This window comes from Bombina bombina, chromosome 6, assembly GCF_027579735.1.
Source record: "Bombina bombina isolate aBomBom1 chromosome 6, aBomBom1.pri, whole genome shotgun sequence".
Taxonomy (NCBI): Eukaryota; Metazoa; Chordata; class Amphibia; order Anura; family Bombinatoridae; genus Bombina; species Bombina bombina.
The window spans coordinates 206,545,609-206,561,072 of record NC_069504.1 but is presented as its reverse complement, the minus strand read 5'-3'; the positions used below and the strand labels follow the sequence as shown (position 1 = coordinate 206,561,072).

Genomic DNA, 15,464 nt, shown 5'->3' with positions numbered 1-15,464 from the left:
TAGAGCAACTTTCTAATTTACTCTTATTATCAATTCTTCTTCGTTCTCTTGGTATATTTATTTGAATATAGCTGGAAAGTAAGCTTATTAGCCAGCCCATTTTTGGTTCAGAACCTGAGTAGCGCTTGCTGATTGGATGGCTACATTTAGACACCAATCAGAAACCGCTACCCAGGTGTTGAACCAAAAATGGGTCGACTTCTAAGCTTACATTCCAGCTATTTAAAATAAAGATACCAAGAGAACAAAGAAAAATTGGTAATAGGAGTAAATTAGAACGTTGCTTATAATTGCATGCTCTATCTGAATCATGAAACTTTAATTTTGACTACACTATCCCTTTAAGGCCTATTATAGAACCCTTAAACAGTTACACAAATTGGTATATATTTAGGAGGTTAAGAAGATTATATTAAAGGGACATGAAAGTCAAAACTAAAGTTCAGATAGAGCATGCAACTTTCTAATTTACTCCTATTATCAATTGTTCTTCTTTCTCTCTGTATCTTTATTTGAAAAAGCAGGAATAAAAGCTTAGGAGCCGGCCCATTTTTGGTTTAGCACCCTGGGTAGCGCTTGCTGAATGGTGGCTGCATTTAGCCACCAATCAGCAAGCACTACCCAGGTGCTGAACCTAAAATGGTCCAGTTCCTATATAATAGGAGTAAATTAGAAAGTTGCTTAAAATTGCATGCTCTATCTGAATCATGAAAGAAAAAAAAATGGGTTTAGTATCCCTTTAAATTAAGAAATGCAGTGAAATAGACCTCAAATTAATATGCTATGCTGTATACAGCATATGAAAATGGAGCTGGCTAATAAAAACACAACTTTCTAAGAACATTGTATGACTATATTCAACTACACAAAGTCACATTGCATTATATATTGAATTACATGTGGTTCAAGATAAGACAACAAGGATATATATGTGGTTTGAAATTAAAGGAAAAAAATCAAGGAATTAAATGTCATGATGAAAGATCTATTGAACTCAAACTATTTTGATCATGGAAGCAAAACAATGGGTAATATATAAACTTAAAAATGATGTTATGTGTATGACATGCAATCAATGACCCTTATTCAAGCTTTTTAACTTAATTGGTTTATCAACTTGAGAATTTTAGTATAAGATCAAATTTGTCCGTGTGCAATGATGTTTATCATTGTCATTACTAATTTAAATTAAAAAAATGATCACATGTACTTTGGTGCTACATGTTATACATTACCCAGGGTTACTATTATAGGGGCCTACAATCTCAATGTGGAGATTGTAGAAAAGAGTAATGTGCAAGGTGTTATCTGGGGTCCCACACAGAGGAATGTTTGAGGGAAAGTCCATACTTTCATGCAGCATTTGAGGACTCTGTTACCTTCTAACAAGATGGCTTGGATGATTTTTAAGATGTCTTTAACCAAAAGAAAAGAAAAGCAAGATAATTAAGCAGAACATTTAGCGGTGATAATGGATATTTTAGGCAGCATTTAAACTTTAACAGTTTAGCTCATCTTGTACATTTAAAAAGGAACAAAGAAAAAAAACAATTGTGCAACAAAACATGATCTGCAGAAATAAATAAATAAATTAATACAAATATAGCATAATGAACTTGTCATATTGGACACTGTACCTATGTTTTGTGTTCCAAGACAATTACATTACTTACTGGTCTGGCGGACGACAATATTGTTGGATAGTGCAGTCCCTCGGTCATTTCTGGCAGTGCACTGATATTCCCCTTCGTATGCTTCTGCCTTTCCCCCATCCATGATATTTATCATAAGTGTTCCTGAGTTGGGTTTCATAGTTACCCGTGGTTCCTTATCTATGTCAAAATGGGTGCCGTTGCGTGTCCATGAGAAGCTACCAATTAAAGAATCAATTTTTTAAAAAAAATATTTATCCTGGGATATAAAAATCCAGAACTGTTACAAACTTATTTATATCACTTTTAAAAAAAAAGTATTAGAAACCAAGCTACAAAAGTGCATGGAATACCATATATACAGAATACACATTCATAAGCACAAATAATAACTTACCTCACTATTGATTTTTTTAATGTTTATTAGTATAGGCTTTGATGACAAGACAAATTTATAAATCACATCTAGTCTATCTTTTTCACATCTAAATTGTGTAGGCTTATATCTTTGTTTCCTAAAGAAATTCATGTAAGGAGCCTTTTAGGACAAAATATTATATGGTCTACAAAACAGCAACCAAATAAACCATGAATCCTCTCCAGGATTCTGAATTTACTCTTTCTTGACTTTACACTTGAAAATCCTTTCCCAAAGCTATTTATGAGCTGCTAGATGCCTTATTGCTCTTATTGTTATTCACAAAACGAAACCTGGCCAGTTCCAAGGGCAACCTAAATCAAACACAGCAGAATATTAGGATTTAATAGAACACAGTTTAGCAAACACTAGTTTATTTATTCTTACATATAAATCCCAGACATTATTAAATTTGTTCTGCATATTTCTCATTATCAAATGTAAATGCTGTTTTTCACTTGAATAGGGATAGTGGGTTATGTGCAAGAAGGGCCGAATTAAGACATTGCGCTGCCTTGGTCCAATAATGAAATGATGCCTCTAAACTATCCATCCATTTCAATTTAAATCCAATCACAATTAGTTCACATTAGTTTAGCAGTGTGAAATTTCACATAAGTGCATGCTAATAATCATTGCGAAAGATTAATATCTCTTAAAAACAATACGCTATCCATATTAGACACCCCTGTTAAATCTCGCTTGGGTCTCATGGTCCTGCTTGGGCCAATTACAGTGTTAGCCCTGCATGCATGTGAAAATACATTTTGTGAGGCAAGGAAAGGGGAAGACAACAGTTTTCTGTCTTAATACATTTTCCATGCATGAGAAAACAAATGCCCAGTCATAGATCTATCAAGAAGAGGTCCCTCTGTCTTTTTCCCTAGCACTAGTTCAAAATAATAAATTACAGTCAGAAAGAAAATGCTGTGTTTGTGTGTTGGTGACAGACTTCCAAGAAGATACTAACACAGGAATAAAAAGCCAAGGCTGGTAGGCAGAGAGCAATATACATATAGACTCTGGAACAGACATACAAATAGCAGAACAATTCAACTGTCTTGTGTGCATAGGTCCAATGCAGTGCAAATCAGGGTGAGAAAGAAATATTCATATAAAGAACGAAAAAAAATCTGTCAAAACAGGGAATGAGATATAAATATACAGTCTGTGAATATGTTTGTTTTATAGCAAATGTAGGAAGTACATTCAGATATAACCATACAGTATAAACGATATGCAATGGTTTAGTACAGAACAGCTATAAGTCACCACAACATGTTCACGTCACTCCTAACTTTTAAAATTAGATTAGTGTATTCGTGTACTCATAAAGAGTGTAGCTGGCTCCTAAATTTTAAATAATTTTGTCAAACCCTCAATTAGTTTGGTTAGTTACAGATGTTATAAAGTCATCTTGGGTTTCCGGTGCTGCTTATAATCCGCTCAGACTTAATCTTATGATTTATATTTGCTGTCAGAGAAAAATATTTTTTTACTTAAATATCACAAACAATGTGACCATAACATTTATATGGCATCACAATATTTCTATGAGAAGACTAAAACCAGCAGAGGTAATGAACTGTATGACCTTCAGAATATTAGTATATAATTGTCAAGTCCACCACCATCAATGAATGTAAAGACTTTTATCAAGGGGTGAATTCATGTCATGCAGTAAACACATGAATAAGTTGAATGACTTTATATTCTTTGGGCAAGTTCAGAAACTGGTCAGATATTAGCTTAAAGGGCCACTAAACCCAAAATCTTTCTTTCATGATTCAGATAGAACATACAAATTTAAATAACATTACAATTTACTTCTATTATTTATTTTGCTTAATTTTTTAGATATCCTTATTTGAAGAAAAAGCAATGCACATGGGTGAGCCAATCACATGAGGCTTCTATGTGCAGCAACCAATCAGCAGCTACTGAGCATATCTAGATATGCTTTTCAGCATTGAATATCAAGAGAATAAAACAAATTAGATAATAGAAGTAAATTAGAAATATGTTTAAAAATTAATTCTCTTTCTAAATCATGAAAGAAAAAATGTGGGTATCATGGCCCTTTAAGGCATTGCCATAGGCTATGACACTAAACAGAAGTAAAATTCTACAAACTGTGTAGAAGTAGAGATTTGACACATTCTACTGGATTAAATATAATATAGTGTGGCACAACACCTTGTGTTACTGTGAAATTTCTGTATTTCTGCTAAATTGTGAAATTAAATGGTCTAAAATATATTACATACACTGTATGTATGTGTGTATATATATATATATATATATATATATATATATATATATATATATCTATACATAAAATATATTACATACACTGTATGTATGTGTGTATATATATATATATATATATATATATATATATATACATACATAAAATATATTACATACACTGTATGTATGTGTGTATATATATATATATATATATATATATATATATATATATATATATGAATATGTATATATACATACATACATAAAATATATTACATACACTGTATGTATGTGTGTATATATATATATATATATATATATACATACATACATAAAATATATTACATACACTGTATGTATGTGTGTATATATATATATATATATATATATATATATATATATACATACATACATAAAATATATTACATACACTGTATGTATGTGTGTATATATATATATATATATATATACATACATACATAAAATATATTACATACACTGTATGTATGTGTGTATATATATATATATATATATATATATATATATACATACATACATAAAATATATTACATATATATTTTTATATATATATATATATATATATATAATACATTTTAGCGGTTACTCTGTACAAGTTAAACTGAACTTTATGATGAATAAATTCTGTTTGTTATTTCATACCCCAGTCTTTATATTTTAAACTGTTTATGGGTTTGGTGAAGAAAGTAGAAAATATTTTTAGCTCTTAATAAATGGAGCCCAGTGTGTCAGTTTACATACATGAAAAATAATGCTATATGAAAAGTATCTACAGGTTCCACCTGCTGTATGATGATGTATTTGCTTACTAGTTGTACAAAGGATAGCTCTCTATTGTCTTTCAGTATAAAATGTATTTGAGGCCTGATGTTGTTCTAGTTTGAGAGACAATATAGTGCATAGCTCAAAATCTATAGCTAACAATAATGCGAACTACCTCAAACTGATGTTAAGAATAAAAATGGTCTTTTTACATTAATGTGTGTAAACTACAACATTATTCCATGATAAACTAGCCTTAATCTTAAATATTACATTGCTTCCACTTAATTATATTATCATGTAACTTTTCCACACTAACAATCTTACTGTGTACATTTGAGAAGACTAGAGCTAGCTAGGCCAGGTCAGCAACAAGGTGCGTAATGCTTAGCTCCGCTACTGCTAGCACCTGTTGTACTGAAAGTGAGCTTCTGTGTGTGCCCGCCAGATGATATAATCCTGCATTCATGCTGCTAGGAGTTATATGCCGCTGTGGGAATAGAGGAGGTGGGTTTAGACGGGGAATGAGGAGATAAGATGTACATAAGAAGTCCTGGGAAATATAGGAAGAGAGCATGGAAGGGTTAACCTATGCAGAAGATAGGAAGCTAATGTCTTCCAGTTGTGACAGAGGTTTGGGGGATGAGACAGAGCTTTAATGACTCCTTCCACGTAAACAGATTATACAGAGACTGTGAAAGGTGCAATTATATTAACATTAATGAGGACCATAATTTAAAATCAGTAAGAACTTAATAAAATAAAATAAACAGAGAAATTTGCATAAATTATTGCAACGTGCCATCTCCCAATTTAAGGAAGATGTGTCATCATCCAAATTGTCATGCTTGCTAATAATGGACAGAAAGTACCACCGTCAACACATTCCCTAACAAAAAGAGGCATGCGCCCACACAACAATGCTGAGACAAACTCTATAATAAAAAAAATGGTTTAAGGCACTTCAGGGCATAAAAATTTTAAATAGGAGAATTTTGCATCAGCCTGGAGTAAACGAAAAAAAAACTTTAAAAAGTTTCACTCTTTTGGTAATAAATTTATTGTGTAGGGGCATACTGAGCATGCTCCTTGCACGTGCATTTAGACAGCATCACTGCTTAGAGAGTTGGCAATGATGTGTATCTTATCAGTGATGATCAATTTGTGCCATCAATCATGCAATATGTGTCATTTCCATCTGAGCATCCTGTCTCTCACATTTGAATTTAGGTGCGCCGTGCATAGAGATGTATGCTTCATTTAACCAGTGTGCATTAGAATTTATCAATGAAACAATGACAGCTTTCACTAGAAGCATTCAGGCTTATATATGTGTATTGCAAAGAAAATGCTTCCATACAAAACTAAAATGTGTCCCGGTTTTCATTAAAAACAGAATTTATGTTTACCTGATAAATTACTTTCTCCAACGGTGTGTCCGGTCCACGGCGTCATCCTTACTTGTGGGATATTCTCTTCCCCAACAGGAAATGGCAAAGAGCCCAGCAAAGCTGGTCACATGATCCCTCCTAGGCTCCGCCTACCCCAGTCATTCGACCGACGTTAAGGAGGAATATTTGCATAGGAGAAACCATATGTTACCGTGGTGACTGTAGTTAAAGAAAATAAATTATCAGACCTGATTAAAAAAACCAGGGCGGGCCGTGGACCGGACACACCGTTGGAGAAAGTAATTTATCAGGTAAACATAAATTCTGTTTTCTCCAACATAGGTGTGTCCGGTCCACGGCGTCATCCTTACTTGTGGGAACCAATACCAAAGCTTTAGGACACGGATGAAGGGAGGGAGCAAATCAGGTCACCTAAATGGAAGGCACCACGGCTTGCAAAACCTTTCTCCCAAAAATAGCCTCAGAAGAAGCAAAAGTATCAAATTTGTAAAATTTAGAAAAAGTGTGCAGTGAAGACCAAGTCGCTGCCTTACATATCTGATCAACAGAAGCCTCGTTCTTGAAGGCCCATGTGGAAGCCACAGCCCTAGTGGAGTGAGCTGTGATTCTTTCAGGAGGCTGCCGTCCGGCAGTCTCATAAGCCAATCGGATAATGCTTTTAATCCAGAAGGAGAGAGAGGTAGAAGTTGCTTTTTGACCTCTCCGTTTACCAGAATAAACAACAAACAAAGACAAAGTTTGTCTGAAATCCTTAGTAGCTGCTAAGTAAAATTTGAGAGCACGAACTACATCCAAGTTGTGCAACAAACGTTCCTTCTTTGAAACTGGATTAGGACACAAAGAAGGCACAACTATCTCCTGGTTAATGTTTTTGTTAGAAACAACTTTTGGAAGAAAACCAGGTTTAGTACGCAAAACCACCTTATCTGCATGGAACACCAGATAAGGAGAAGAACACTGCAGAGCAGATAATTCTGAAACTCTTCTAGCAGAAGAAATTGCAACCAAAAACAAAACTTTCCAAGATAATAACTTTAAATTTTAAACTAAACACACTTTATTACTGCAATTGCGAAAAAGTATGAAGGAATTGTTCAAAATTCACCAAAATTTCACCACAGTGTCTTAAAGCCTTAAAAGTATTGCACACCAAATTTGGAAGCTTTAACCCTTAAAATAACGGAACCGGAGCCGTTTTTATATTTAACCCCTTTACAGTCCCTGGAATCTGCTTTGCTGAGACCCAACCAAGCCCAAAGGGGAATACGATACCAAATGATGCCTTCAGAAAGACTTTTCTATGTATCAGAGCTCCACACACATGCAGCTGCATGCCATGCTGTCCTCAAAAACAAGTGCGCCATACCGGCGCGAAAATGAGGCTCTGACTATGATTAGGGAAAGCCCCTAAAGAATAAGGTGTCTAAAACAGTGCCTGCCGATATAATCATATCAAAATACCCAGAATAAATGATTCCTCAAGGCTAAATATGTGTTAATAATGAATCGATTTAGCCCAGAAAAAGTCTACAGTCTTAATAAGCCCTTGTGAAGCCCTTATTTACTATCTTAATAAACATGGCTTACCGGATCCCATAGGGAAAATGACAGCTTCCAGCATTACATCGTCTTGTTAGAATGTGTCATACCTCAAGCAGTAAGAGACTGCACACTGTTCCCCCAACTGAAGTTAATTGCTCTCAACAGTCCTGTGTGGAACAGCCATGGATTTTAGTTACGGTGCTAAAATCATTTTCCTCATACAAACAGAAATCTTCATCTCTTTTCTGTTTCTGAGTAAATAGTACATACCAGCACTATTTTAAAATAACAAACTCTTGATTGAATAATAAAAACTACAGTTAAACACTAAAAAACTCTAAGCCATCTCCGTGGAGATGTTGCCTGTACAACGGCAAAGAGAATGACTGGGGTAGGCGGAGCCTAGGAGGGATCATGTGACCAGCTTTGCTGGGCTCTTTGCCATTTCCTGTTGGGGAAGAGAATATCCCACAAGTAAGGATGACGCCGTGGACCGGACACACCTATGTTGGAGAAACATCCCTTCATATCTGTCATATGTGAAATCTGTGTCTATACACTCCAGAGTTATAGACGGTACACTGAAAGGAATATTAAAATACAAAATACTATGGCATATTTTAAAACAACATCAATTCACAGTGTCCCAGCCACATAAGATGTTACACTTGATCCAGTGAAATAATTTAAAAGGAAAAGTATATTTCCTCTGTGTTTCTGCCGAGGTCAGACTTATCTAACAAGACTGAGGAGCATTTTTAAGCCACGTCACCTATGAACTGTTTGTTCTTTTTAAGAGTCATCAATAAAAGTGAATTTTTAACATGAGATGAAAGAATGATTTATTTGGATTTGTTTAAACATATTTGATCTAATCAATCAAGGCATACGGCTATATTTTGCTGAAATTATAAATAAAAATGGTCTACCTTGGAGGAGGTTTTCCTTTTGCTTCGCATTGAATTACTATATTCTCTCGTGGATCCACTATATAGTTTTTCGGTGACTGTTGAGTAATGGTTGGAGGCTGTGGTACTGTGTTATGAAACAGAACAGGAAATAATGATAATCAGTCAAGATAATGATTCATCAAGGTATCAACATACTGTTTCCTTCTGGTAGATCTTAAATTTACTGCAGGTAAAACAAAGCAAAAACTTAAAACTAGAAAGCCAAATCAATTGCATAAAAAAAGGAGTAAAGAGAAAGGCAAAATCTTATCAACATGCACTTTCTATGTTAGATATTGTACAAAATAATTGAGAGCACTAGAAAAGAACTTCAACTATATTGAAAGTCAATGCAGTGAACATTACACTGAACCCAAATTTTTTCTTTCGTGATTCAGATAGAGCATGCAATTTTAAACAACTTTCTAATTTACTCCTATTATCAATTTTTCTTCATTCTCTTGCTTTCTTTATTTGAAAAAGAAGGCATCTAAGCTATTTTTTTGGTTCAGAACCATGGAAAGCACTTGTTTATTGGTAGGTGAATTTACCCACCAATCAGCAAGAACAACACAAGTGTGTTCACCAAAAATGGGCCGGCATCTAAACTTACATTCTTGCATTTCAAATAAAGATATTAAGAGAATGAAAATAATTTGATAATAGGAGTAAATTAGAAAGTTGTTTAAAAATGCATGCTCTATCTGAATCACGATAGAAAAAAAATTGTGTTCAGTGTCCCTTTAAGAAGTTTAATTAAACATTCCACAACTATGACAAGGTTAAACTCTAGCATCTATAAACTTGTTTCTTAAAGGGGCATTAAACACTTTGAGATGGTAACATAAAATGATAAATTAATTATATATATATATATATATATATATATATATATAGTATATACAAGATCTGCAATACACTTTCATTATTAACTTTGTCCCCTTTTACTGTAATTCCATTCTGAAATTGTGAGCTTTTCAGTTTCTGCTAGAAATGGAAGTGTAGAACACTGTTATATTCCACACAGCCATTGGCTGCACACTCTAGTGACCTATTTATAACTGTCCCTAATTGGCCACAGCAGAGAAGGTAACCTATGTTACAACATGGTAGCCCCCTTTGTTTTATAAACAGTAAAACGTTATATTTGTTTTGTCTAAATAGCTCATGAAACTTAAACAATACATCTACATGTTATTCTCAGACTTATCTTTTCTTTGAATGCATCATTCTATCTAGCATTTGTTTAGTGTTTAATGTCCCTTTAATGTAAAGAAAACTAAAATAAATTAAGCTATCTAAAAAAAATCGACAATAGAAATTCAGTATCGGATTAATTTGGGAGATTATTTTTTTAAACAGCAATAGGGTTTGAAAGTGCCACTTCATGATTTATTCTGACCCACATTGTTTTTATTAAAAGGAAATGAACTATCAATATTTTTATGTAATTTAAATTTGAAAACTGTCGTTTGACAACTATCCCGAGAGACGATGAACAGCATTCTGAGGAATGCACAGGGGATAATGTAAATATTACTCAACAGGCTTTACAAGGGGTGTGTCTCTTGACTACAAATCAAATTACATTTTTATAACAAAATGAAAGTATTTAATAATTGAATGTAAATATTTTGCAAAGCAGTGATGACGCAGATATAACACTAATATTAACTGATGCAGATACAATAACATTAATTTAATAACCCTTTAATCTTAAACTTAAAGGGATACTAAACCCAATTTTTTTCTTTCATGATTCAGATAGAGCATGCAATTTTAAGCAACTTTCTAATTCACTCCTATTTATCAAATTTTCTTTGTTCTATTGCTATCTTTATTTGATAAAGAAGGCATCTAAGCTAAGGAGCCAGCCAATCAGCAAGCACAACCCAGGTTGTGAACCAAAAATGGGCCGGCTTCTAAACTTACATTCTTGCTTTTCAAATAAAGATAGCAAGAGAATGAAGAAAAATTGATATTAGGAGTAAATTAGAAAGTTGTTTAAATTGCTCTATCTGAATCATGAAAGAAAAGAAATTGGGTTCAGTGTCCCTTTAAAGGGACATTGTAGTACAAAAACTATACAGTCTAATTCATTATAGCATGTCATTTTTGCACTACTATGTATGATTTTTTTTGTGTTAAGCCCATGTAAAGGGGTTAAAAACATAGATACATTTCTGCTTGAGAGAGAGAGCTGCTAGTCCAAACAGGAAACAGCAAGTGAGCCAATTGGTTTGGAAGCTGCAAGGCTTGTTGCTACTGGCGAGTGAAGAACAAAAAATGACATATTCTAACAATCTAGAGCATGATGTTCCTTTAAACCTCAAAATGTTGAAATGAAATGATTATATTTTAGTATCTTTACACTTGCTTGTATGTTAAAGTGATTATTCTTAGAGTGAAAAAGGATTAAAGGGCCATTAAAGTCAGAAAAATTGACATGCTCTAATTCATACAGGTTAAATCATCTAAAGCTCTCCTCTTAGGCGAAATGATCTAAGAAATCTCATTAGTACAGCGAGGTCCCTCAAAGAATTTTAGAAACACAAATTTTAGCTTGAGACATGGTTATATCAATATTCATGACTCTGTATGTGAGGTAAAGAGTCCTATATTACAATATGAGGTCTAAAACATGCCAGAGATTTTGTGTGATTGCTTTCCACAGAGGTGAATTTTTGATCATTGGGACCTACATGTTTAAACACTGCAGAGCTCAGATAAACACATAGAAGTCCAGGGCCACTAGTCTTACAATCACATGCTCTAATGAACTAGGGTGCAGTTTAGCATATTACTAACAAATATAGTTAAAAGTGCACTGTCTGGACAAGAATTATTTATTGAAAGGTATTTTTTAACGAAACATTAGTTATGTTTATACCAATTATTCACATTCAAATAAAGTAGGAATATAATTTTTTTCTAACTAAAAATCTTTAACAAAAAACAAAGGATAAAAAAGTTATAAAGAAAAAAAACATAAAAACCATGCAGAAAGCAATTAACCACAGCAAACAAAATATATATATAGAACTCCAAACTCTTTAAAGCCATTATAAAAGGCACTACAAAGCACACAGATGCTATATTTCCAATTGCAAACTGTTCACAGAAACTTACATTGTTCTAGAAGTTTTGCTTTTTCCCCCACAAGAGAATCAGCAGAAGTAAAAGTAAACAGAGATGTAAGAAAATTGTTGGTTAGTATAAAAAAAATACATTTGTCGTTATCACTCATAATATGTGTGTGTCTATGTGTCTGTCTTTGTGTGTCTATGTGTCTGTCATTGTGTGTCTATGTGCCAATATGTGTGTGCGCTTGTTTGTGTCAGTGATTGTGTGTCTATGTGCCAATATGTGTGTGCGCTTGTTTGTGTCAGTGATTGTGTGTCTATGTGCCAATATGTGTGTGCGCTTGTTTGTGTCAGTGATTGTGTGTCTATGTGCCAATATGTGTGTGCGCTTGTGATTGTGTGTTTTTGTGAGTCTCTGGGGCCCATTTATCAAGCTCCGTATAGAGCTTTAAGGGCCGTGTTTATGGCGAGCCTTCAGACTCGCCAGAAACACCAGTTATGAAGCAGCGGTCTAAAGACCGCTGCTCCATAACCTGTCCGTCTGCTCTGAGGAGGCGGACAGAGATTGTGTGAAATCAACCCGATCGAATACGATCGGGTTGATTGACACCCCCTGATAGCGGCCGATTGGCCGCGAATCTGCAGGGGGCGGCGTTACACCAGCAGTTCACAAGAGCTGCTGGTGCAATGCTGAATGCTGTTAGTGGTCTGTGCATCAGCATTAAACACTACACCTTCTCATAGCCAGGAGTGGTTTATATGACACAAAGTAAGTCTTCACTGATGCAATGTCAACTCTCTGGTGTTTTATCCTGATCCTCTAGTCCAGTGATGGTGAACCGTGGCACTCCAGATGTTTCAGAACTACATTAAATCCAAAAAAGTAATTTTCCAGCCTGCAGTAAAATTTAAAAGACCTTTATTGTTTCCTTGCAGGGTCCATCATACAAACAACGTTTCAAACCATAACTTGGTTCTTAATCATGTCAAGTTATGGTTTGAAACGTTGTTTGTATGATGGACCCTGCAAGGAAACAATAAAGGTCTTTTAAATTTTAATGGAGGCTAGAAAATTACTTTTTTGGATTTGATATTGGGGTTTGGCTAACCCTTTCCTGTGCCCCAGACAGAATAAGGTGCTGTCTTTCACTACTACATGAAATACTATCAGAACTACATTACCCATAATGCTTAGGCCCTCTAAAGTCCAGTTGGGCATCATGGGAAATGTAGATCTGAAACATCGGGAGTGCCAAGGCTCGCCATCACTGCACTAGTCCCACATAGCATATGTGCATATGCCAATGAAATCTATTTAAAATTGAATTGACTTTTTCATAAAAGTGTGTTCTTTTCTTATGACTTAGGTGATGCACTAAAGTTAATTCATAATTTTCAAGTAACCTTAAAGATTAGAAAAAAAGCAATAAATGTGACCTTTAATTGTCCTAAAGAGAAGGGTACACTATTGGAAAATTAAATGAGTAGCCATGCAATGCTCTTATTTCAGATGAAAACCAAATCAATCAATCAAGCTAATCATGTGGAGCACCAATGAAATACCTTAAGGCCAAATGCATTTGTGTGAAGGATTAAATGTGATTTTGGACATGAAGTTCTTTTTGCTTCAAACATTTACACAGAAGCGCTTTGATCCTCATTATTACATTAATATTGTTCTGTGTATAATTTACCAACTGTTTTATGTACTTGACAGCAGTAACCAATATAGGGAACATCTACTGTCTAAATCTGCTTTCAATCTTTGTAATCTCTTTGTTTACTGTAATTATAAGTTTTATTTATGATCAGAACCTTAGGAATACAGCAGTTTAAATGTGACAAATGCAGGGGTAGGATATTTTTTATATTTTATAAAAGCTATCACAATTTTGATTGGTATGATATAACTAATTTAAATGTATATGTTGATAAAGAAATGTGTATACAAGGAAATACCATGTAGATAAGTGGTTTATAGTAAAATCTAACCATGTATACAATTCACAACAAAAACTATTTTGCACCCAACCATGAGACAATGGGGTCGATTTATTAACCCGTCAATGGGGCCGAATGTATCTGTTTCCATGTGAGCCTTAAGACCGTTGTTCCTTAACTCGTCCGCCACCTCTGACACCCCCTGCAAGCGACCGATTGGCCGTGAATCTGCATAGGGCAGTATTGCAGAAGCATTTCACGAGAAATGCTTGTGCAATGATAAATGCAGACAGCGTATGCGTATTGTGTGGATCATGTCCGCCCACACAATGATAATTCGGCCCCAATATATTTGATGTGTTCTTTGAGTGTTATTTTGGGTTCTTTAGATTATGTGGCAGTGAAACTGCTTCTGTGGTGTCTTCAAATCACAAAAAAAGTGAAGATTAAAATCAAAGCAGGTTCAAATCACTTATTTCTATCAATATTTACATTGTAGTTTGTTTTACAAGTGAAACTTAAAGGGTCATTACAGTGATAAAATGGTATGCTCTAATTTGTAAGAGTTTGTAGCTATCACTAGCGATGCTGCAACACTAAGTGGAGCGGTAGTTTGCACTCACGTTAAAACCGCTAGAATTATTATTTTGTGCTCTGCAATTCGCGCTCGTATTTTGAGTTGAATATAACCTCTTTACTCATAAATACATATTTATATATATGATTACTTTAAAATAATAATAATTATATATATATATATATAGGTATAGATATATATATATATATATATATATATATATAGATATATACAGATATATACTGTATAAACGAATATCTATATAACAATACGTAGAACATATTCGCCTATGTAAAATACATTGGAACGTAAAATATTTACAGTTCATGCACAATTAAATACTTTATTAAAGGGACACTAAGCCCAATTTTTTTCTTTTGTGATTCAGATAGAGCATGCAATTTTAAGCAACTTTCTAATTTACTCCTATTATCAATTTTCCTTCATTCTCTTGATATCTTTATTTAAAAAGCAGGAAAGTAAAGCCTAGGAGCCAGCCCATTTTTGGTTCAGAACCTGGGTTATGCTTGCTTATTGGTTTGCTAATTGTAGCCACCAATGAGCAAGCGCTATCCATGGTGCTGAACCTAAAATGGGCTGGCTCTTAAGCTTCACATTCTAATCAGCTCTACTGTAGATGATTGACAGCCCCCTCTGGCTGCGCACAAGCAGGGGGCAGTATTGCACAATCAGCGAATTGTGCAATGTTACCTGTGGGAAGCGGACTGCATGCAAGGTTTGGCGGACATGTTTCAAGACCACGAACCTCATCCGCTCGGCCTTTGAGTAATGGAGCCCTTAGTGTTGCAGCTTCACTAGTGATAAAATTACCTGCTCT

At 34.4% G+C, this 15,464-nt stretch overlaps 1 protein-coding gene across 1 annotated transcript in view; it reads right to left on the bottom strand.

Moving 5' to 3' along the window:
- The window catches only part of NRCAM (neuronal cell adhesion molecule), a 334,348-nt gene that overhangs the window by 179,950 nt on the left and 138,934 nt on the right, over window positions 1-15,464 (bottom strand). The window contains exons 4-5 of the mRNA XM_053716724.1: window positions 9,005-9,110; window positions 1,674-1,870 (exon numbers count right to left, since the gene is read on the bottom strand). Coding sequence (XP_053572699.1) covers window positions 1,674-1,870; window positions 9,005-9,110 — 303 coding nt within the window. The remainder of the gene's footprint in view (window positions 1-1,673; window positions 1,871-9,004; window positions 9,111-15,464) is intronic.